General features: G+C 38.2%; 1 protein-coding gene and 1 non-coding gene across 3 annotated transcripts in view; both read right to left on the bottom strand.

The window, feature by feature from the left end:
* Positions 1 to 25,055, bottom strand: part of TLK2 (tousled like kinase 2) — a 106,844-nt gene that overhangs the window by 16,542 nt on the left and 65,247 nt on the right. For both annotated transcript variants that reach the window (XM_059907330.1, XM_059907329.1), the window contains exons 10-16: positions 23,965 to 24,075; positions 22,594 to 22,730; positions 15,054 to 15,206; positions 11,715 to 11,781; positions 10,266 to 10,363; positions 8,605 to 8,686; positions 4,378 to 4,469 (exon numbers count right to left, since the gene is read on the bottom strand). In XM_059907330.1, coding sequence (XP_059763313.1) covers positions 4,378 to 4,469; positions 8,605 to 8,686; positions 10,266 to 10,363; positions 11,715 to 11,781; positions 15,054 to 15,206; positions 22,594 to 22,730; positions 23,965 to 24,075 — 740 coding nt within the window. The remainder of the gene's footprint in view (positions 1 to 4,377; positions 4,470 to 8,604; positions 8,687 to 10,265; positions 10,364 to 11,714; positions 11,782 to 15,053; positions 15,207 to 22,593; positions 22,731 to 23,964; positions 24,076 to 25,055) is intronic.
* Positions 21,515 to 21,586, bottom strand: TRNAE-UUC (transfer RNA glutamic acid (anticodon UUC)). Its single transcript has one exon. It is a non-coding gene; the product is annotated as a tRNA-Glu (tRNA).

Here is a 25,055-nt window from a genome sequence, read left to right on the forward strand (position 1 = left end):
AAGAGGGAGGGGAAGGATAGGAATCTAAAAGTAATTAAATATTCTTCCCCAATGGAAATTTGTTTGATTAGGCTTATTTTTCAAGTGGCCATTTTTGGCAGTTTTTGCTTCTTCTGATGCTTAATTTCATCAGCATCTTTATGTCTTTCTGAAAAGAAAAAACTTTCCAGCACTGAGGCAGAGCAGTGTTAGAACGCAGGAGGCACTGGGATCAAGAAGCCTGGCTTTGAGTCTGAGCTCCATGATGCCCCCTCTCTGGCCTTGTGGGCCTGCACCACCATGGCAGCAGACTAGAAGTTTTAAAGGGAGCTCCCTAGATTTGGACGCCTCCAAAGAGAAGCTAAGCAAATGTAGCTTTGACCCAACCCCCCATCCCACCAAAGCAGCTCCACACTGTCCTTTTTCATATATCAAGATTCCACGGGTGGTGCAGTGATTAAGAATCTGCCTGCCAATGCAGGGGACACAGGTTCAAGCCCTGGTCCAGGAGGATCCCACATGCTGTGGAACAACTAAGCCCATGCACCCACAACTACTGAGCCTGCGCTCTAGAGCCTGTGTGCTGCAACTACCGAAGCCTGGGTGCCTAGAGCCCATGCTCTCTAACAAGAGAAGCCACCGCAGTGAGAAGCCCGTGCACCACAACGAAGAGCAGCCCCTGCTTGCTGCAACTAGTGAAAGCCCACGCACAGCAACGAAGACCCAACGCAGCCTAAATAAATAAATAAATAAATAAACAAACAAATAAATATAAATATAAATATATATATATATTCCACGGGACAGTCCAGTGCTTAAGACTCCATGCTTCCAATGCAGGGGGCACAGGTGTGATCCCTGGTTGGGAAACTAAGATCTCACATGCCACACAGTGCAGCCAAAAAAAAAAAAAAAAAAAAAAAAAGATTCCATGTAATATTTCATTTGGTAAAATAAGGGTGATGCTGTTTCTAAAAAAAAAAACAAAGTTAGAAACCTATGGTCTAAACAGATTACCGTTAAGTCATTTCTTACTCTCACACACTATAAATCTATAGTCCTCTGCCCTTTTAACTTCTTGATTTTGTGCATTTCAGAGTAGAGACCAATTTCTCCATTGGCAAAAATTATGAATCAAAGAAAATGGCAAAGTCCTCGCCAACTAAGAAAACTTTCTGTGTGTCACTGAAAGCACTCTCTCAACGTCACGTCAGGCTCTAAGGCCATTCCTTACGGTTCAGCAGGCAAGGCAGAGGCTCTGCCATGTCCTTTATATGTTCAACTTTCAACTAAGCATCCAAGGGATTAATGTACTATAAAATACAGAAACTTAAATAGGAGGCTGGAAGAAACTTATCCACTAAAGTGTTAGTCTTTTACTCTAAGTGGATCTATATTTAGACTTTCAATAATTTTATCCTAGAAAATTAGAAAAGAGTATCATACAAGAGTATACTAACTACTTTGGACCTCCCTGGTGGTGCAGTGGTTGAGAATCCGCCTGCCAACGCAGGGGACACGGGTTCAAGCCCTGGTCCGGGAAGATCCCACATGCCACGGAGCAACTAAGCCCGCGAGCCACAACTACTGAGCCCACGTGCCACAACTACTGAAGCCCGCGCGCCTAGAGCCCACACTCCCCCACAAGAGGAGCCACTGCAATGAGAAGCCTGCACACTGCAACAAGGAGTAGCCCCTGCTCGCCGCAAGTAGAGAGAGCCCGCGCGTAGCAACGCAGCCAAAAAAAAAAAAAAAAAGAGTATACTAACTACTTCAGATACAATTATTTCTGTGGATAGCTTTATATGAAGTTTTTCCTACCATAAAGTTCTTAATATGCTATTTTGGGGAGTTAAAGAAATCGAGTAATACCTATTAATGCTTTAATAATGCAAAAGTAAAACAATCAGTTTACTTTCTGTTTGTGGGGAGAGGAGAGGAAAGGGGGTATAGAACAGAACTCAGAAATAAACAATACAACAACCTTTTATTTTCTTTGAATTTTTCCTTCTTTTTTACCCAAATAAATGTTCTGATTCCAGATGGGGCTCGGAAGTCATCCCCACAAAGGGAAAAGCAATCAAAAGACCTTACTATGCAGGGTAACAGTAGCACTTTCATATTTTATAATGTTACCACAACACTGAAGTGTACTACTTTTCAGTTTAACACTGAATTTTTGAAGCACTCTCTAAAATCTGTTTGGTGCCTGATATAAGCCTCCTTAATTTAAGTTCAAGGGAGTTAATAACATTTTGCTAATTCACTATTTTTTGTAGCCTGAAAGTCATCAGTATGATTTCATATCAATTAGCAAGCAAAATCTTTCAAAGAAAGGTGGAAGTGCTTTAAGAATTTCCCCTCAAGGATGAACAGAGGTCACAAAAACTTTGCACACCCCCTCCCCAGTGTGTCTGTCAACTGGGAAACGGCTCCTGCCCAGACGGCTCCACAGAAGGTGCTCAGGAGTCATGATTCCCGCCTTGGTGAGGAAACAAAGAATAGGAGGGTACCACTGCGAACCACAGCTGAACCGGTACAGAACTCAGAAAAACGAGACTGCCCCCTTCACTTGCTCTGTGACTCCATCTGGTAGACAAATGTGAAAAGAGAACCAATCTACATCCGTCAGGACTCAAAACAGCTTGCCAAGTGTGTCAAGGAGGGACATGGTCCTGACTTCGATCCCGCACTGCTTCAAAAGGCTACAGTGAGCACCCCCACACGCAGCCACTACAGTATTCGACACCAGCGTTCTCTTTAAGATCAGCCTGAAAGCTGGATACTGCGACTAGGTAAAATCTGTATAAGTCTCTGCACAGGAACTATGTCCTCAAGGTTGACCAAGGTTGTCCCCTTGTAGAGTCAGCTGGTTTGGAGTGGGCCGTGCACACAAGCTGCAGAACAGCCTCTGAGGATAGCTGCAGGGTATTTTGAAAGAGGCGCAGGAACTGTTCCTATACCCTTAGGTACTCCGAGTCTCAATATAATGAGGACATTTCTCACCGTTTTTCTAACTGGTCAGAATAACATGTGGTTTCCTTCTCTCAAGTGCTCCCTGGCATTCGCTGCCGCGTGCTATTCGTCCCTGCATGTCAAATGCCTGGAATGTACTTATGATAATGTAACTGCTCCTCAGAAGCATCTGGACTGCAGCTGCCTCTCACATAAGGGACGCGTGAGGGGTGCCATGCACAGAGCACACATCATCCTTTTTCCTACCTCTGCTAAGCCCTATTTCTCTTAATGCCACAGGAACCTTCTCTCCCCCAGTGCTGAGCACCACTGCCAATCTACATGGAACAGCAAGAGTTCCCGGGTCCCTGATGAACAGCAGGTATAGAGCAGGAGTTGCCTTGCTCCATGCCTGAAGAATGGGTTGATGATGTAGAAATGTTTTATTTTTCCATTGAGACTTAGAAGCTAACTAAAAGTTGGCTAAAGTCCACTGCTTTTTTCCCTCCAAAGTACTATTTATAGGAAAAAAAACAAACTGTTTTTATAGAAAGGAGGTAGACTGCCTTATATCAAAAGGGGCTGTTTCCTCCTTTCAGGGGTAGGACATGTCTAATGTAGTACTTGTACCTACAACAAGGAAACAATATTAAACCCAGTGGGGATCCTAACAGCAAATTAAGTCTGCATGGCCTCCAAAGCAAGTGAGCTATGAACGCCAATGTTCCGAAGCTCAGGGGAGAGACAGGCAAGGCCTGACATCAGTGGAACAAAGACATTCACACCCGCTCATGTAATAACTATTCATTCTAAAGAGTCACCCTCTCACCCCGTACCCCAAGCACAGATGAGGGCCACCATGAGTGGCATTCTGAAGAGGGGAAAGCACAGCAAGCTGGACGCTGAAGACCAAGAACTTTGAGACGGGCAAACTATGACGGGGAAGGTGAGCTCAGCACTGAGGGACTGAACAAGTCAAACAAGTACCACCGAGGCACACCAGGTGCCCCGCATTGTCTCCTTTACGACGAGGTGACTGAAGCAGCAGACAAACCCCACCCGAAGCTCCCCAGGGTCCCTAGACCACTGAAGAACACTCTCACATCTGGTTTCTACAGACAAGCAACAATAATTTCTGAGGCTTTACTTGTTTATTATAGCTAATTTTAGATGCGCAATGGAAGGGGATGGTTAAACCCACTGGCTTTGGATTAAGGGAAGTCTAGATTTAAATACCAGCTCAGCCATTTCTTAACTGTTACTCAAATTCTTTAAGTATCAGTTTCCTTAGCAGTAAGATGGAAAATTTATTCACTCTCCTAGGACAGTTAGGAGGATTAAATGAAACAACAACAGCAATGCATGTAAAGCTCTTAACACAGTGCTCAAACTACAGCTATTATTACTAAATTTTGAAAAATGAGACACTCTAATATCACTTACTTGTGGTAATTCTCCTTTTTCTCATCTCTCCAGTTTTTATTTAACTGGTGAATTTTCACAGCTACATATCTTTGTTCTGTTAGATCAAATGCCTATAAAGAAAAGGAATAAATTATATTCTGGATAATGCTAATAAGAATTACAGGCAACCGACTTGAAGCTTCTGTTTAACAGACCAACATACTCAAAGTCCAAAATGCATTATTAAATAACAACAGCAGTGGACAACACAACACACACTTGTTTCAGAGTTGCAATCATCTTTCTTGAAACCTGTGATCAGATAATTTAGAAGTCTCCAGACGCGCTGGCACCAAGGGGTTTAGAAAATAAAACCAAGCGTACACCACAAACAGAAAGACAGCCCATGCCTTAACGGTCACTTCTAAACAATTCTCTTTCTGGACATCATCTACCCTATTTGGGACCTTTCTTCCCTACGCTGGCTCTCTTCCCTCAGCTGACAATGGGACCTGCCATTCTTCAACAGTAAGTCCTGCCACTTTTTTTTTTTTTTTTAAGATTTTTTAATAGGCTTTATTTTTAGAGCAGTTTTAGGTTCAGAGGTCCTGCCACTTTTGAAATGCTAGGGACATAGACTATCTGCCTCCTTGAGAAAGAATCCCCCAGGATACACCTCTTTGCTAAATTTGCTTAATCCCACCCCTACATATTGAATAAATAAAAAGCAATTTTGGATCGCAACAATGTCTGAAGTTAGTCACACCAAATCGCTTCTCCAGCGCTGTCCAAAGAAAGGGACATGCTTTCCCCAAAGACCACCACTGCTGGCAAGTTCCACATCAGCTAGGTAGTGCTATATTATGGGGTGAAAAAAGGTAACAGATTTTTGAAGATGCCTGGTGTAAATCACAATTTGAAAAAGTAAGTAGCATTTTACAGTAGATTTCCCCAATACAAAAGAATTTACTGAGGAACTCTTTTAGAATGAATAGTTCTTCCTAGGTTTTAAAGTTCAGATTAAAAACTTACTACTCCAGTTTCAACACTATTACCACCTATCTGCCAGTTTCCACAAATGTTTGAACAGATGAAGGCAACAGGCACAGGATATACAGTCCATGAATAGCGGTGATTACTGTTCTACAGATCTTTTAAGATGTAAGCTACCTCTAAGAAAGCACAGGATACAAGAGAGGCCTGATTATAAAAGAAACTTCTAATTTATACCAAATTTAAACCAGTATTTTTTTTTCCCAAGTAGCCTATTTTAATTTTATTATTTTTTTGGCAATCAGTAAAAATTTACTAATTATATTACATAAACCAGTATTTTTTAAATATAAAAACCATTCAATTCAAACAGAATATCTTATTTCACACAAACGGAAACTTTTGAACTCTATTTTTCTTACAGAGTCTGAATGAAGTCCACCTGTATGCATGTATCCATCATGGCTATAAGAGAGAATCATTTCAAGCTATTAAAAGCCAGATTAAATACCACCTAATCTGTAAGAGCACAAATGAACTACAAGTGTCATTTTCTCCAATTACCAAACCCTATTTCTGAATCCAAGACACTGTGATCCACCACTAATCTAAGAAGGGCTTTTGGAGAGTGGAGAACAGCAAAAGAATAACTACATTAATGAACACATCGTTGTAAGAAGGATTTAGATTTCAGAAGTGTTAAAATGTTTGAAGAATACATCAGGAAAAAATATGAAGAAATCACTAACAAGTAACTGGGAAGCCCCAAGAACCAATTTTTTGATGATTTTAAAAAAGGAATAGTCCCACTTCTGGGAATATAGCCAAAAGAACTGAAAGCAGGGTCTCAAAGAGATATTTGCACATGCATGTTCAAAGCAGCACTCTTCACAACAGACCAGAGGAGGAAGCAACCCAAACGTCCACTGACAGATGAATGGATAAAGAAAATGAAGTATATACATACACTTGAGGGTTATTCAGCCTTAAAAAGAAGAAAATCTTGTCACATGCTTCAACATGGATGAACTTTGAGAACATTATGCTAAGTGAAATAAACCAGTCACAAAAAGACAGACACTGTGTGATTCCACTCATATGAGTTAACTAAAAGTAATCAAATTAATAAAAACAGAAAGCAGAATTGTGGTTACCGGCGGCTGGGGAGAGAAGGAAAAGGAGAGCTGTTGATTAGTGGGTAGAACTTCAGTTCTGCAAGATGAAAAAGTTCTGGAGATCTGTTTCACAACAACATGAATATACCTAACACTACTGAACTGTACACTTAAAAAAAGTTAAATTGGTAAATTTTATGCTATGTGTTTTTTATCACAATCAAAAAAGTTACCAAAAATAAAAAATAAACTAAGTATATGACTCAAGAATGAAAACAAAGAAAGCAGAAAGAAAGAAGGAAGGTTTGAAAACAGAAGTTAATGAAATAGACAACAAATCAAATAGTAGATCCAATCAACAAAAATAAAAAGTTAATCTCCAGGGGCTTCCCTGGTGGCGCAGTGGTTGAGAATCCGCCTGCCAATGCAGGGGACACGGGTTCGAGCCCTGGTCTGGGAGGATCCCACATGCTGCGGAGCAGCTGGGCCCGCGAACCACAACTACTGAGCCTGCGCGTCTGGAGCCTGTGCTCCACAACAAGAGAGGCCGTGACAGTGAGAGGCCCGCGCACCGCGATGAAGAGTGGCCCCCGCTTGCCGCAACTAGAGAAAGCCCTTGCACAGAAACGAAGACCCAACACAGCCATAAATAAATAAATAAATAAAATTAAAAAAAAAAAAAAAAAAGTTAATCTCCAGAGGAAAAAAGAAACATTGACTAATCTCTGGCCTATCAGTCAAGAGATACAAAAATAAACATTTCACTAGAGAAGAGAAATAACTAAGGTATGCATGATATTTTTAAATCAAGATGAAATAGGATGATTTTTCAGAAAAAATGAATTACCAAAACCGACTTAAGGAGGGGGAAAAAATCTGAATAGCTCGGTATTTGTAGAAGGAATTGAAAAGGTTGTCAAATAGTTTTCCTCTAAAATGACACCTACCCAGGTGATTTTATGACTTAGCTCTAACAAACTTTCAAGTAGCCAACATGTAATGCAAAGCATTCCAGAACATGGGAAAAGAGAAATTTCACAACTCATTCTAGGATAACTATGACATCAAAGCTAGACACAATGCTGATTGCACATAAAAGACAACTATAAGCCAGTCCCATTTATGATCACAGATTAAAAATATGAGCAAAATATCAGAAAATCAAACCCAGCAGTACACTAGAAATGTTATTATAGTTCTGGAAATGGAAAGTGATGATGTTTCACAACATTGTGAATGTACTTAATGCCACTGAATCGTACACTTAAAAATGGTTAAAATGGCAAATTTTGTGTATACATCATCACAAGAAAAAATTAACATTAAAAAAAAGAGAAAACAGTAGAACTAGTTTTTATCTGAAATAAAAACTAATTATTTTACTCAAAAGATTTCCTATATAAAAAGTCATATGGGCATAATATAAATCATTAACAGTGAAGGCTACACCTTAGAAAAGAGAGAATTACCAGGGACATGCAGTAAAGACCACTTAATAAACCAATTCAGCATTTAAAAGCCAGGTGCCAGAAACATCTAGAGAAATTTAAGGAGGCTGTGGCTGGTGAACATGTTATATATCTACAACTATATTTAAAACAGGCTGAATTCCCCATTTAGGGAAAATCAACTGGAGGCTTAGTATTAGTAGCCTGTTCTTTGCTGGCCCAACTGAAGTACTCTAAGCCAGGACAATCCTTCAGAACACCAGTGCTACTAAACACCCTGACTTAGAAGATGAGAACATTTTAAAAGCAAAAAACAGGTTTTCAAAGAATTAACTTTTTAACACATCCATTTTGTAAAAATAAAACAAAAACTTATAAGAATAAAAGTAACACTCATCTCTAACAAATACAGATGAGGCAGAAAGATTCCATTATCCAGAAATGAGTGCTGTTTTCCCTTCCTGTTTTTTTTTTTTTTAAATCTGTAATTATTTACTTTTCAAACTTGAAAACAGGGTAAAATATTGAATCCTGCTTTAGTCAACAAGTTTACTGGAAGTAGTTCTCCCAAAGATACAGGTTCTTAAAAGTTTTGGAATTTCAACCAATAGATATCAACCCAGAGTTATATCACTATTCTAAATGATCTCCAAGTTTGTAATAACCAATAATTTAACCTTCAGTCCCTGTACGCAGTTCCTCATACTTACCTTGTAAACTTCACTGAAACCTCCTCTACCCAAAAGATGTAACAACAAATATCTGTCATTTAGCGTTGGATGATCTTTAAATCTGTGGAAACAGCGGATATACAACAACATCCTGAGGTCAAGGACTACACAATTTTCCATGTTTGCAAAATTTCCAGAATATCTAACATGTTATACACATGATTACAGATGCTGCCAACAGTTTGGCAATCATCACAATATAGCTAATTCTGAGCCTGAAGTAAGTTCTATAGTTCAAAGAGACAGCATAATTACAATGAACAGCATTAGCTGTGGAGTCATGAGACACAGGTGCCAGTCTCAGCACAGCCACAATTAGACTAGTGACCTTTGTTGACTTCCCTCCCTTTCTGCCCTGCTGTAAAGGTGGGCGGGGGGGGGGGGGGGTGCGGCGGGGAAGGAGATACACTAGATCAGGGATTTTCAAACTGTGCTACTCGGGTCCTCCAAACCACTCAAGAACCACTCGTTCCCACCATTCCACAACTACATACAATAAAATTCCAAGATAGTTTACACGGCCTTAAAAACAGATTTCATTATAAAGTGAGTCACATGTTCTATGTGCATTCATTTTCTCTCTTTAAGTCTTCATGATATAACTGTTTTCCCCATATAGAATTCCACTTCTAACAATAAGACAAAGAAATGAGAGATTCTGGCAAAAATAACTTTTAGAGTATTTCTACCTGTTCCTCATCAGCCCCACTAATATTCCTGAAATTATTTTGATTTTGAGACAGTGGCATGCCTGTGGAGAGAGGTGATATTACTGCATGGGAGTTAGCTGTGGAGTCAGATCCACATTTCAACTCTTTGTTTGGTCACACTACTCCCTGGACAAATTAACTTAATTTGTCTAAGCCAGTTTCCAGATCTATGTATTGAAGATGACCTACCTCACCAGGCTATTGTGACAATTAAGTGATAGAACACAGGGACACTTAGCACTCTGCCTGACACAGAGAGTGTGCAGTAATGGCAGCTGCTGTTGCTTGCCACTTTACAGAAAGCAAAGTCCATGGCTCACTCTGGTCAAACAAAAATACACAAGCTGCAGCCATGCCAAAACCCCCATGTTTCAGAGTCAGAAAAATGTGGGAAAAGAAAGGATTATGGTTAGAAGCCATTTCCCACTTGTAATCTACTTTTCAGTTTCAGTTCCTTAAATGACTTACAAAGATGGGCATTTATCTATAATTAATGTGCTCAACTTAAAGAGAGTCTTTCTTAAAAATCTCAACACTTAAATGGCCCATAAAGGTCATTCAGAAACCGAGTGTCATCTCAACCCAGTAATCTTTCCACAACACCACACTGTCATCCCATGCTTCCCTTTAGTAAGGCTCTGAGGGTAAATCTGAATACACAGTGTATTGTTTTAGTGACCTCTACTTGTGTAAAAATGCTATAATATATGTATAGATGTATACTTAATATATAAACCTAATATATTTATACATATTTAAACTAACGCAAATCAAAATTTTATTCATGAAACTGTTATTACACCTACAACAGAGCTAAATACACAGTGGAATGGTTTACCAAATTTACATTAAGCAAAAATATCATTCTAGACCATTCATGTCAGAAAGTGCTCAGCAATCTCCAACCCAACATACTCCCAAGTTGCTTACTGTGAATTATCTTCATTATGTATCCTTTTTAGTTCCCTGATATGTAGATTTCTAACCCTTTCTAGCCTTTCCAGCTCTGCCTGGATCTCTGCTTCCTCCTAAAGTGAAAAAGAAAGAAACAGCTCGGAACACAGGAAACTTTACCGTTTCAGAATCTCATTTCAAAAACAAAAGCAGACATTTCTCTTATGAAAAGCTAAGATGTTTTGCATTGAAAAAGATATTTTTAAGAACTAGAATTTTAATCATAAAAACGAGCCCACAGCAAAACAGTAAATAAAATTCAAATCATAGAAGTACATCAGGAAAAGTGAAAGTCTTCTGTCCACCTCCATGCCCACTCCCCAGATATAATCACTGTTGAGTTTCTTGTGTAAGTTTCCAGAAATATTTTGTGTGTATACATATAGGCATGCAATCTTTTTTAAAAAACAAAAATCACGTTCTCTATCTGGTTCTGTTCTGTAAGGAGGGATTATACTTGGTGCCTTAAGTTCCACTGATTTAACAGGATCTGAGAAAGGGGAGGAGGAGACGACAAACATACACCAATAGCAATTTATTAGACACTTATTGGTCATCTTCAGAATAAGCAGCATCCACCAAAAAAGCCACCAAAAAAGTACAGGCTGCTGAATTTAAGAGATGAGTGACCTACATCTAAGATACCTCCATGAACACTGTCAATAACAAATTCTATGTAGCTGCCTTTGTGTTTCAATATGGTTGGTGCAAGACCTTCTCTTCTTAGCCAGTTTACAAGAGATAAGAGCTGCTATGTGATTTAAAACATCAAAATAGGGGCTTCCCTGGTGGCGCAGTGGTTGAGAATCTGCCTGCCAATGCAGGGGACACGGGTTCGAGCCCTGGTCTGGGAAGATCCCACATGCCGTGGAGCAACTGGGCCCGTGAGCCACAACTACTGAGCCTGAGCGTCTGGAGCCTCTGCTCCGCAACAAGAGAGGCCGCGATAGTGAGAGGCCCGCGCACCGCGATGAAGAGTGGCCCCCACTCGCCGCAACTGGAGAAAGCCCTCGCACAGAAACGAAGACCCAACACAGCCAAAAATAAAAATAATAAATAAATAATAAATAAAAAAATTTTAAAAAAAACATCAAAATAATTTAAATATCAATTTTAGAACCATCTGCTCTTATTTTATATTTAATTTTTACTAAAAACATAATCACTTGTGGAGCCGAATGAGGCATACAGAACTAAGTACTGGTACATCATTGATGGAAAAGGCACTCTCACCGGGTGGCTGGAGTTGACTTGCAAGTTGAAAGATATGAACTCCACCATTAGAATACAGGTGTGACAGAGCAACTACTGAAGATTTCCACAGGTATGTAAAGCTATTAATTTGCCCAAATGACCAAAGAGCTTCAACACCAAATGTAAACTAAAAATTGCATTTCTCCAGACAGATTTTCTCATTACACTTACCTTTTTAAGATGACCTAATCTGAGTTTGAAGATTTCTTCTTGTTCATGGTATTCTGCTAATGTTAACCTGGAAAATAATGATAAAAATTTCAGGAAATTGTTTGAAATCATAGTGTGCCTATTTAAAGAGAAATGCCAACGCATGCTATACCGTATGTTAAGTCTCTTAGTTAAAATGACCAAAAGATAGATTATCTTGCAGCCCTTTGACAAGAGAAAACTTCTGTGATTTATCAGATGTGATGTGAAGGAAGGACTTCAAAGCCAGAAGTCTAATTTATTTAAAAAATGAGAAAAATAAATGAGCTAAATTTTCACATTACTTATGAAATGAGTTTTGTCCCATACCATACTCAGATGAAAATCCATTAAGAGAGGTAGCCAAATTATATGTCTAAAAGTTTTTATAAAGGGCATGTTAATAAGCCAACGTATTTGATTATTTTTGATAACTCTTGGACTTTGATACAAGGAGAAGAACCTAGAGGACAAAGTCCAGGATCTGGAGTCTGAGGACTAGGGTTCAAAGCACAACTCGGGCCATGTGAACTTGGGCAAGAAACTTTAACCTCCATTTCCTAAAAATGCAGCAAGTAATGATACCTATCTAAAAAAGCTGTTGTGGCTATTAAAATGAGAATATGAAAGGAATCTATAATTTGTAAAATGCTATTTAACACAGTTCTCAAAGGGCTTACTTGATGGGTAATCACTCATTTCATGTTCCACCTACCCTGATCGCATCCTCATATCTCAAGAATGAGCATGTAAGAAGTGATATCTTACTCCTCCATCTTCACCCTCTTCACATTCTAGAAGCACACACATATACTTCAAAGTTTTAGGTGTCACTGTTTAGATATATTCTAAATAGCAGGAGAAAGAAGAAACAGCTATCCTATCAACCAGGAAGGGCTACAAAATAGTGTCTCTGAGGTCTGACTAAAAGAAGATAAAAAGAGCAAAAAAAAATACACCCATTAGGGCTGTTACACCTATCATTGCACAGCTGCAGAAAAACTTACATCTATTACTCCATATCACACCAGTAAAAAAGGGAGGAATGGAAAATCAGAGCTTAGAATTCTCTCTGCCTGAAATAGGTTCAATACCAGGAAAGGACAATGTAACCCACTCCAAGACTCCAGAGGACTGTTTTCGGCTTCTGGCCAAAGGAATGAGCCAAGTCACAGATACTCTAATTATTAAAGACTAGACCAAAGGCCTTCCAGCTTGGATTTTACACAGGACTCCAGATGGCAACTGCTTACTGACACACTACTGGCCTAGACTGAATTCTAATTATTATTCTATGGCAAAAAAACAACCTATGCCTACTTTATTACTCCTAAGTCAATGGTTTTATGCACTAGCATGAAATAATTTTCAAGTAACACTGGAAGGAGAGTCCCTACACAATAAATATAGGAGTCATGAAAGAAGACAATAATCAGATTAAAGTGTACAACATTTGCCTGAAGAATTCTTCAAATCTGGGCTCCTACTTGGACTTTTTGAAAGGAAATATTTTTTACTTAGAATCTAGTTTTAAAATATTTGTGAAGTGAAGATGTTTTCCAAACTTATTCACTGTGTATACCTTTATCACAACACTTAAAGTAATTATTAGTTTATTCATCTGTTCATTTCCCCTAAATAAACTGTGAGCTCGTAAGACTGGGCTGTATCCTTCAGCTCTGTACCCGAGTGTCCAGAACAGGGCTGAATATATAATAAGCATTTAACACAGACTTACTAAATGAATGTCAAGGAAAAGGCTCCCCAACACATCAGGTATGTATGGGGTGAGGACTGGTGTTAAGCCATCTTTCTCACTGGAATGAAGAAAGATACATTTCTGGGATGTCATGAACTTTTAACAATGGTGTAATATAAGTATTATTATACTTGAGGTGGATTATGGGTTAATATGTTTTTGTGAACTAATATGAAAACATTAATGGCAAAAGACATATTAGTCAATAAATTACATAATATCATTATCTCTTATTTGTAGCTATCTTTAAATCCCACAATGACAGCTTTACAAAATTTCTTTTTCCCTTGAAAAACCAATGTAGCCACTATGGAAATACTGATTACAATACCAACGACTGTTTCTATGAAAAAACATATTTTAAATTTCAAACATTCAAATATCCAATTCAGAAAATGACTTCATGGCTACCATCAATTCTGTAGAGATTTTCTACATCATTATTTGTAGATCTTTTTTTCCTTTTTAATTGGAAAGCCTCTTGAAGACAGAGGCGATGGTTTAAATGTCTTTAGGGTATGCATAAGAAATATTTTAAACAGGTAAGTAATATATAGGTTTTATTTCCCGTACCAATTCTAACTGTTTAGCAGTCCTGCCTAGTTGGCAAACTACAACCTGTGGGCCATTCAGCTCACAGTCTATTTCTAGAAATAAACTTTTACTGGAACACAGCCACATCCATTCACTTATGTACTGTCTATGGCTGCTTTCAAGCTGTAACAGTAGAGTTGAGTAGCTGCAACAGAGACCCTCTAGTGCGCAAAGCCTAAAGTGTTTATCATCTGGCCCATTAGAGAAAAAGCTTGCCAACTCCTGTCCTAGAGGAAGATTCTCTTAGTGGTCAAGAATTCAAAAATCAATTAGGAAAATCTGACATGGGGCTGGAGTGAAAAAGGAAGGCATTTGTACTCTGAATATTCTACTCCTCATATTCATGATAGCTATGGAATAATTGTTGACTGGCAGTGAAATAGATGGCTACACTGCAATTGAAGATACTGGTGTTTTCCTTAGGTTGCCAGAACAGGTAAAAGTACTGGGAATGTCAAGATTTGGTTTACTGGGAAAATGTCCTTTTCCTAAAATAATACCTATTTTTTCTTAGGTTACACCTAAATTTGTGAGTGTTAACTAGTGTTCTTTAGACTACTAAATAGCATTCTTCAGTTGTGCATTCTTCAGTCTGAAATAGAGTCAGGTAATCCCCATAAGATGAAGCCAACATACCATAACCTGGAACCACATGTAAGCAGTTATATCATTTGAATACCTAATGACTTCACATTTGTTATAAGAGTGGCCAAAGATCATGACATCAAGTTAAATGACATTTTTTTCTCCCTCTCATTTGAAACTCCTTATATAAGATCATGACTAAGAAAATGAGTTAATTTTAGATGGCTTTTATATGAGTTGAGCAAATCCATTAATGTAACTAAAAAGAAAATTTAAGCTCTAGAAATCTCCACAATCTATCACTTTTTCCAGTGCCACTCAATAGGAGGTTTGTATCTCAGGGGAGAATATGGTATCTCAGTTCACATTAATAAAGAACATACGTTTCATTCTCAGCTCCGTTGGTTTTGCTTTTCCGCTGTTTCTGCTCATTGGTTGCTGGAGGGGCCTGTCCCATGGCAGGAGGTTTCCGCTTTGCTAACATTTTTCGTTGTCTTTCTATCTCTTCCCTCTGTGAATTTATCCTTTCCTGTTGCCTAGAGATACAAAAGATGTTGCACAGAGGAAGAAGGTCAAAATTTTTTGAACATGGCTGTGGAATAAACATAAATATATTTGTTACCTGCATATTCGATAGACTCCAGAAAAAATAAACCCCTTTAAGTAGAGATTTGACTTTAACTTCAGGTTGGAAAAGCCAAATATTTGGTGATAGAACTGTTTTTCGGAATGAATCTGTACTTTTAAGACACTAATTATGGTAATTCTCAGAGTAGGAAAGTGGGCAGGAAGAAACAATATCAAATTTCTATTGTGACCTTACTTTCTAACTCAAAAGGAAAAATTTTCTGATTGCTTTTTAACAGTTAAGAAAACAACTCCTGGGCCACGATAATGAGAGGCCCCCACTTGCCACAACTAGAGAAAGCCCTCCCACAGAAACGAAGACCCAACACAGCCATAAATAAACAAACAAACAAACAAACAAACCCAAAGTTTAAAAAAAAAGAAAACAACTCCTGGTAATGAACCCAGTAAAGTAGAGAACTGTATTTACATAAGAAAGAAAGTGCAAAAGGTTCCAAGTGCCTTTTTATTTTTTTTATTGGATTATAGTTTCCTCAAATTCTATCTAGAAAGATACCAAATTTGAAGGATGCTAAACAAAGTAAAAAAGATTTTCCTTCTAGACCTATCATTTATTCAGTCTAAGTGAGGCATTACCACAGCCAAGTCTTTCCCAGTCACTAATACGGTGAAACCTAAACTAAGTTTTTTAAGAACAAGGATGTACACTTAGAGAAAGCAAAATGAAGCCTTTCAACTAGTAAAAACTCCTTAGGAAATAGTATGCAAAATGAATTAATAAAAAACATATATAAAGACTCTTAAGATATTTAACACCATTTCCGTTAGAGTATTTCCTAATAAGATGTCTAATTTTTTAATAATAACTAGTTTACAAACTAGGAGTCAATAAAAATACCAATATAAGTAATCCACTTTCTCTCACGTATCCTGCTACCTGAAAGACACTAAGGTTTATAGACTTGGCATATAAAAGTATACCAAGACTTAACAGACTAAAGTCTTTAAATCACCCATCATAGTTGACCTGACAGTCAAATGCTAGCTTCCTTCACCTTCTCTTTCTACCATGCTTTTATCCATCTCCTTTTCTCAATCCAACTTCACTTTCGCAAAATGATACAATCTAATTTTTTAAACCTATATTCTAAAATGAACTCTACTCGACCCTCTTCCCTGAACACTATAGCAGTCGGTCTTTAGACCTTTTCCAGATTCAGTATATCTTTCTTGGAAGAACGGCAACCAGAAAAACAAGACTATATACCCCAGAGCAGATGCCCATAGTACAATTTACCCTGCCACATCTAAAATGGCAACACCATAAGCAAGGTTAACCTGATCAGACAGAGTACCGCAAATAAATATCCATTCACTTGATATTACGATTCTCTTGGCTTCAAGATGAGCTGGGTTATTGATTAGATGTCAATTTAACAGCAGAGCAGAAATTTTAATTCAAGTGTTGTCTGCTTCTGTAAGAAAATCTTTTAACTATTAGAGATATGCCTTTCCCTCCAAAATATATGTATATGAATAATTCATGGCTTGAAAGAATTCTGGATTAAGACACAGAATTCTTAGGTAAAATCACAATCTTCCTTCTCACTTAATGAATGTCCTTGAGGAAAACATTTATCTTCTCTGAATATGAGTTTCCCAATTAAAAAAATTGGTAAAATATCTTTAAGCTCATTTCTACCCTTTCAGGGGCCTCACTGAGTTCAAGACACTCTGAACTCTCTGAAGATAACCATACAATATATAGTTTAACTATAAACCACAGTGTACTAGTGGAGTGCCACAACATTTTGTCTCTGAAGACTAACTGCTTTGGAAGATTGAGATTTTAGCAATTACCCTTATTAAATATAAAATAAAACTAATTTCCTAATGTTTTCAGGGAAAATCCACACATTTTTAAAAATTAATTAATTAATTTATTTATTTATTTTTGGCTGTGTTGGGTCTTCGTTTCTGTGCGAGGGCCTTCTCCAGTTGTGGCAAGCAGGGGCTCTTCATCGCGGTGCGTGGGCCTCTCACTGTCGTGGCCTCTCTTGTTGCGGAGCACAAGCTCCAGACGCGCAGGCTCAGTAGTTGTGGCTCACGGGCCCAACTGCTCTGCAGCATGTGGGATCTTCCCAGACCAGGGCTCAAACCCATGTCCCCTGCATTGGCAGGCAGACTCTCAACCACTGCGCCACCAGGGAAGCCCCACACATTTTTTTTTAAATTTATTTATTTATTTATTTATGGCTGCATTGGGTCTTCATTGCTGCACACAGGCTTTCTCTAGTTGCGGGGAGCAGGGGCTACCCTTTGTTGGGTTGCGCAGGCTTCTCACTGCGGTGGCTTCTCTTGTTGTGGAGCACGGGCTCTAGGCACGCAGGCTTCAGTACTTGTGGCACGCGGGCTTCAGCAGTTGAGGTGTGGGCTCTACGGCGCACAGGCTTCAGTAGTTGTGGCGCGTGGGCTCTAGAGTGCGAGCTCAGTAGTTATGGCGCATGGGCTTAGTTGCTCTGCAGCATGTGGGATCTTCCTGGACCAGGGATAGAACCTGTGTCCCCTGCATTGGCAGGTGGATTCTTAACCACTGTGCCACGAGGGAAGTCCCAGTTCCACTATCTTCTTTTTTTTTTTTTAATATTATATGAATCCCAATTGTAAGCCACATTTGTAATTTATTAATTTATTTATTTTTGGTTGTGTTGGGTCTTCGTTTCTGTGCGAGGGCTTTCTCCAGTTGCAGCAAGCGGGGGCCACTCTTCATCGCGGTGCGCGGGCCTCTCACCATCGCGGCCTCTCTTGCTGCAGAGCACAGGCTCCAGACGCGCAGGCTCAGCAGTTGTGGCTCACAGGCCTAGCTGCTCCATGGCATTTGGGATCCTCCCAGACCAGGGCTCGAACCCATGTCCCCTGCACTAGCAGGCAGATTCCCAACCACCGCGCCACCAGGGAAGCACCTCCACTATCTTTTACAAAAGTATTGATGACCTGATAAATTTATCTCATTCAAATCTAAATAACTCTATTTAAAAGCCATTATTTGTAAACGATAAGAAGACCATCAGCTTTAGGTACCATTATCAGCTGAACTGTGTCACCCAAAAAGATATGTTAAAGTCCTAACCTCAGATTATGACCTTTGGAAACAGGGTCATTGAAGATTTAATTAGTTAAAATAAGGTTATACTGGAGTAGGGTGGGCCCTTAATCCAATATGACTGGTATCCTCATAAGAAAAGGAGAGAAGACACAGAGACACATAGGGGAACAACATGTGAAGATGGAGGCAACTGAAGCTATGCTGCCACAAGCCACGGAACACCAAAGAAGGAGCCTCCCTAGCGGCCTCAGAGGGAGCATGGTCCTGCCAACATCTTGATTTCAAGGTTTCTGGCCTCCTCAACTGTGAGAAAATAAATTTATGTTGTTTCCGACCACCCAGTTTATGATATTTAGTGACAGTAGCCCTAGGAAACGATTAAAGGCAACTTCAATAGCACAACTGTATCACAACTAGTAGGAGAGGTATTAAAAAACAAATGCACATACTTTCAGACATTATTTTAACCAAAATAATTTTAGTGGTGATCTACAGATAGCGTCTAAATATCCAAGATAAGAATTTTTAAAGATTCCCAGGATTTCATATGTTCTGTGTGTACTAGAGACTGTAAAATGGTATATACTACCCAAGGAAAATCTGGCATTTATAAAATCAACAAAAAGAGTTGTCTCTCCAAATATCATATGATATCACTTATATGTGGAATCTAAAAAAAATGATACAAATGAACTTATTTACAAAACAGAAATAGACTCACAGACACAGGATGCAAACTTAGGTTACCAGAGGGGAAGGACAGGGGGATAAATTTGGAATTTGAGATGAACAGATACACATTACTATACATAAAATAAACAACAAGGACCTACAGTATAGCGGAGGGAGCTATATTCAATATCTTGCAATAACCTATAATGGAAAAGAATCTGAAAAAGAATACATATATATATGTATAACTGAATCACTTTGCTGCACACCTAAAATATTGTAAATCAACTATACTTCAATAAAAAAATTAAAATTAAAACAAACGAATTGTCTCTCTATGGATCCTGTGACCAAGAATCAGATGGTTCAGGAGAAATCACTTTAAAATGGGATTCTATGATTCCTTACACACCAGAATAAATATGTGGACTAGCGTAACAGTGCTATAAAGTTTCATTTACTCCCTCTGATAATCCACATCTTAAACAACCACGATTTTGTATACAGGTCAAATTCCATTACTTTAATGTGCTTTACTTTAATATAAAGAAAATCTTAATAAAAAGTTTTTATTGCCTTGCCATTGATTATTTGAGACTTTAAGACTTGTTTAAATAAAAAATTGTGTCCTGAATAACAATAGTATTTAATATAACTACTTTCTCAGAACTATAAAATAAGCTACTTTTTCAATAGATTCAAACATATTTTTAGGAAAAATTACTAGCATAGTCAAAAAACATTACAAATCTGTTATGATCTTCCTATTAGACAGTAAATCCTCTGTTTCAGGATCTTAATAAAGATCATTCAAAACAGAGCCAAGGAACAAAGTGAAAACAAAAGAACTGTGTTGAGGCTCCTACTGAGACTATATTTGATTGTGTGATTAAATTTTTAATGTCTTGAGGTTTGCCTCTTCCTATAAAACCTAGTACTCCTGCCTTGTGTTCAGGTACCTTGCCCACCAAATTATGTGTCATGGAGTTTCTCATACACAGAAAATTATCATTTGTGAGGACATCAGCTACAGCCTTTTACAACTAAAGAACTTCAATTCTGCATTAAAATTAAGAAAGGGAATTAATTTATTAAAGCACAACTTTAAAAAATAAAATACTTATAATTAGTAAGTATCAGCCAGGGGACTTCCCTGGTGGCCCAGTGGTTAGGACATGGCCCTTTCACTGCTGGGGTCCGGGTTCAATCCCCGGTCCGAGAACTAAGATCCTGCAAGCCGTGTGGCGTGCCAAAATAAAAACAATCAAAAAAAGTTATCAGCCAGAAATAGCTTCCCAAGAGAACAGATGGATAGTCTGCAATTTATGTGACTTAAAACCATGAAAAAATGCTATCTACTTAGGAGAAGCAAATCTGGTTAGGAATCTCATTTAGATAGTCCCAGTTTCTCTGGTCCGATGGCTCTACAGCAAAGTCATTGTTTTGTCCTCTAACTACATAAGATTTCCAGAACCTTCTGGGCGTCAGGTTGCTTATAGAGTAAAAAGATAAAACACCTGCTACTATCAGCAAAAATTGTAATCACTTCTTAAAAGTAATTACATTTTACATCTCTATACAAATCCACTAACCTTTTGAGTTTAAGTCTTTAGACATTTTAAAAACTGCCACCTGGGCTTCCCTGGTGGCACAGTGGTTGAGAATCTGCCTGCCAATGCAGGGGACATGGGTTCGAGCCCTGGTCTGGGAAGATCCCACATGCCGCGGAGCAACTAGGCCCGTGAACCACAATTACTGAGCCTGCGCGTCTGGAGCCTGTGCTCCGCAACAAGAGAGGCCGCGATAGTGAGAGGCCCGCGCACCGCGATGAAGAGTGACCCCCGCTTGCCGCAACTAGAGAAAGCCCTCGCACAGAAACGAAGACCCAACACAGCCATAAATAAATAAATAAATAAATAAATAAAAAACAAAACTGCCATCTGAGGAGTAACCATTGTCATGGGCTGGTAGGAGTCATTATCACATCTGGAATTCAGTGTGAACATTAGGTAGGCTCTGGTCAATAATGGGGGATATAAGTTTTATCTTCTGTCCCATTCTAACGAAATTGGATGGTGTGCCCCTTCCAGGGCAATTTGCACATCACAGTCGGGGTGTTAAGGAATAGATATCATGCCTCCCTGCAGCAGCCATTTACACTGCCCTAGTGCAACTCTGCTATCATCTATGCATAGAGCTCAGAGTGGATGCCACTCTGAGCCTCTGGCATCTAGCCTAATTCAAAAGCCTGTTTTCTTCCACAGTATTATATCTGACTGACAGCCTCTTATCACACCCAAATGTACATACATGAGGTGCACTTGTGAGGCAAAAACACACCTAAACCAAGTTGGAGATTAATGAATCACATATAAAGCACTGACTACTAATATGTAATCCAGAGGTTGGTATTAACAAAGCTTTTTTTTTTTTTTTTTTTTTTAATTTGGCCGTGCAGTGTGGCGTGTGGGATCTTAGTTCCCTGACCAGGGATCAAACCTGGGCCCTGGCAGTGAAAGTGCCAAGTCCTAACCACTGGACCACCAGGGAATTCGCATTAACAAAATATTATTAATAATATCAGTATCTGTACTTTTCTTTCAGACATAAATTTATTTATTTATGTTTCATTACTATTCAAAAGTAGTTCTACCCTCTCCAATCGATGCTCAATAAGTTATTTCAGCAAGAAAAAAAAGGTAGGAAAGGCAGTCTATGGAACCCTTCAACTTGCGGTGATCTACAGATCAGAGGTTTGAGAGCCCATGATTAAAAATACAATGTGCCACCCCTGCCCCCCGCAACCCAGTCTCAAATGGAAATGATCAAATCAAAATAAATAAATAAGATACAATAAAAGGTACTACAACTTGAAGGTTTTTAAGTCCTGAGCTAATATTACACAGTTGGAATTCTAGGATTTTAAACGTTAACGCCCTCCTTGGAATAAATACTTGAGTGTTTCAAACCAAAGTTATAATAAAGTGAAGGAATGCTCAAGATTCCAAGTTGCTGAGAGGCACAGGCAGTGGGGCTGGTCACCAGCCTGACCCATGGCTCAGTCCTTGCCTCCAAGGAGGTGATTATCTCTGCTGACTGGATACTCTCCCCTTAAAGGGCCCCAGGGACATGTCCTGTAAGTTCTTCCAAAGCTTTATTTTGTTTTATACCTAACTCAGGAAATCCTTCCTTGGGTCTTTGCCTATTTCATTTTCCTGTGGACCCAGAATAAATGCTGACTGTGGGTGTACTCCTCATGAAAATCAATTACATAATTAAAAGGATATCAAGTCAGGTCCCAGATTTTTCTTTCTTAGCTTTGTTGATTCTGATTCTTTTAAGCTTTAATGTAGAACTTATTTTTTATTCATCTGATTATTTGTCATTTTTTTTCCAGGACTTTATCTCATTCCCTACATTTCTTAACACATGTGGTGACAAAAACTGAATGAAATGATGACTGTCACTACTAAGATATTAATGACTACAATTACAAAAAAATTTTTAAGTCCAAACCAACTTTTCAGTTCTCGACTTAATCATCACAATTCACTTACTTGATAAGGTTCTGGAAAGCATAACCGTCTGTCCACTGTTCAGTGAACGAGGCCCCATGTCGGACAGTGGTAAAGTGACCCAATCTCAAGCGATCTTGCATGCTTTTATCTCTACATGCCATCTTCTCTTGTTTTGACTTAGGGGAAAACGACAAATAGAAAATAATTTTATTTTCCTATGAGAACTCATATACAGCATTATGTTTATTTTTTTGTACTATACTGCTCAAAGTTTAGGACAACTGGCTAAATCTACACTGACTTCAGGAAGTACCCTAAAGCTATAAACGTTCTATATAACCCATAAATGTTCTATGTTAACATATACCTTGTTATTTCTCTTATAAATGTGGAAAAAAGTGATTTCCTTTCTATAAAATTAATGGATTAAGAGATGAAGCAAAGTTCTCCGCAGTATCTCTGACATCAATAAAATAATTCACTTCACTTTTATCAGTGTTCCCTGTCTTTTTAACAGCATTTCAAAGACTTCAGCAAAAATAACCGCTAGTCTGGGACTTCCCTGGCGGTCCAGTGGTTAAGCCTCCAGGCTCCCAATGCAGGGGGTCCAGGTTTGATCCCTTGTCGGGGAACTAAGATCCCAAATGCCACAACTAAGATCCCACATACCGCAACAAGCCGCAACAACGAAGACCCAGAGCAGCCAAAATAAATAAATACAAATTTAAAAAAAGAAAAAAAAAGAAAAAAAACCACTCGTCTGTCTCAAACCTCTAGCTTGTAATAATTTCATTAGGAAGTATTATCATCTTAAAACTTCCACTATAAGATAAATAAGTACTGGAGATGTAATATTTTTAAAATTTTCAAGAAATAGTTACTTATATCTATTAAAGGCAAGTTGCAACTAATCAGTTACTATAATAAAGGAGACATCAGCCAATTAAAGTATCATATACAAGTAAATGCCAACTTAGTTTTTTAAAGCACAAAGCACTGAATTATCACATTATATACATAAGTTACTCCAAATACCATATCTGAAATAGACATAAAACTTTGCTAAATGTTTGTAATAGTAACAGGATACACGCTTTAATTAATAGGACGAATATAAGAATTTTGGAGAGCAATACCCCGAATAAACTCAACTAGGACAAGCTGCCCCTGTCCAACCAACACCATACTCAAAGCAAAGCACAATCAGAAAAAATATCCCAAATTATCACTCTGGATACTTGGTTCAGTGTCCACACAAGAAAGAATTCTAACTGTCAAATCATGAGAAGTCTTTTCCCAAGAAGCCCTACTCTGAAATACTTTCATTTCAGGTAAAGAGTAAGAAGCCACAATAATGACACACACTAAGCATCTTGGGGTACAGAGTTCAGGCCACCACTAATCACTTACCTTTTCTATAAGGAGTTTCTTGCTCATTGTCACACATCGATTTAATCGTTCTTTGTATTTCTCTAGCATCTTTTGCTGTTCATCAATCTGCCGTCTCAAATCACAGTTGGCCTTCAATGGAAAAAAAATTTTTTTAATTAGCTCCAAGGAAGATAGATTAATACAAAAGCAGTTTCTAGGGAGTCTGAAAATCATTTGTTGTTAAATTATAAGCAAAATTAAGGTTCAAAGAGGTAAGAGTAACTATGTCTTTTTAAAAAAGAAGGTAAGTACTTCGTTCCTTGATTCTCTTTTAATAAACTTATCATTTATTAAAGATGAATTCTGTTACTAGAAGTGGGCATGTTTTTCTACTGATCATATTTTATTCCTCCCCAAAGCCAGTTACAGATAAATCTAGTACATCACACATACTTAAATTGTCACAAAATAAAAGAAAAAACAATGAATGAGATGTTTAAAATTCATATAAAGAGCAGTTTTTAGCACTTACAGATTAAATACTTCCAAAGGGTGATTAAGCACTACCAAAAAATTACAGAATTTTTTTAAAAAAAACTACATAATGTTCTTTATGTTCAATTGTTCTTTGTTTTTCTGTTCTTGTTTCCAAAGAAGAAGAGACATGGATTTATATAAATGTTCCTTACCAGAGAAGCCAGGCACACCCATGCCCGTCTAAGACAGAACTAACAAAGAAGTTGAATACAGCATCTTGGTTCAAGAACACCAGAATGTTACTTTAGCTGTGGTCAGAAGGGCTAAATACTTTGAAAAATTCAAGCCTCCTACAATAACAGAGAAGGGAAGAACCACTAACCCAAGGTCAACTTTGACTTGCAACTCCTGAATTTATTCTTGCGTTAAACAAAAGATATCTACTCTTTTGGCAAATAAATGATACTTTATAATAACTTGCTTGAATTATGAAAAAAAATACAGCATTTCCCAATCAAATGATATAAGTGTTTCTGAAACAGTAAAAAGCACAAATGGAAGATACTATAGCACACTCAATTTTTGAGACTTTTCAGCTTCATTTTTAAAGTGACCACTGTACAACAGCTTCCATCTCCAAATTTCTACTCTCC

The sequence above is a fragment of the Balaenoptera ricei genome, chromosome 20, assembly GCF_028023285.1.
Source record: "Balaenoptera ricei isolate mBalRic1 chromosome 20, mBalRic1.hap2, whole genome shotgun sequence".
In the NCBI taxonomy this organism is placed as follows: domain Eukaryota; kingdom Metazoa; phylum Chordata; class Mammalia; order Artiodactyla; family Balaenopteridae; genus Balaenoptera; species Balaenoptera ricei.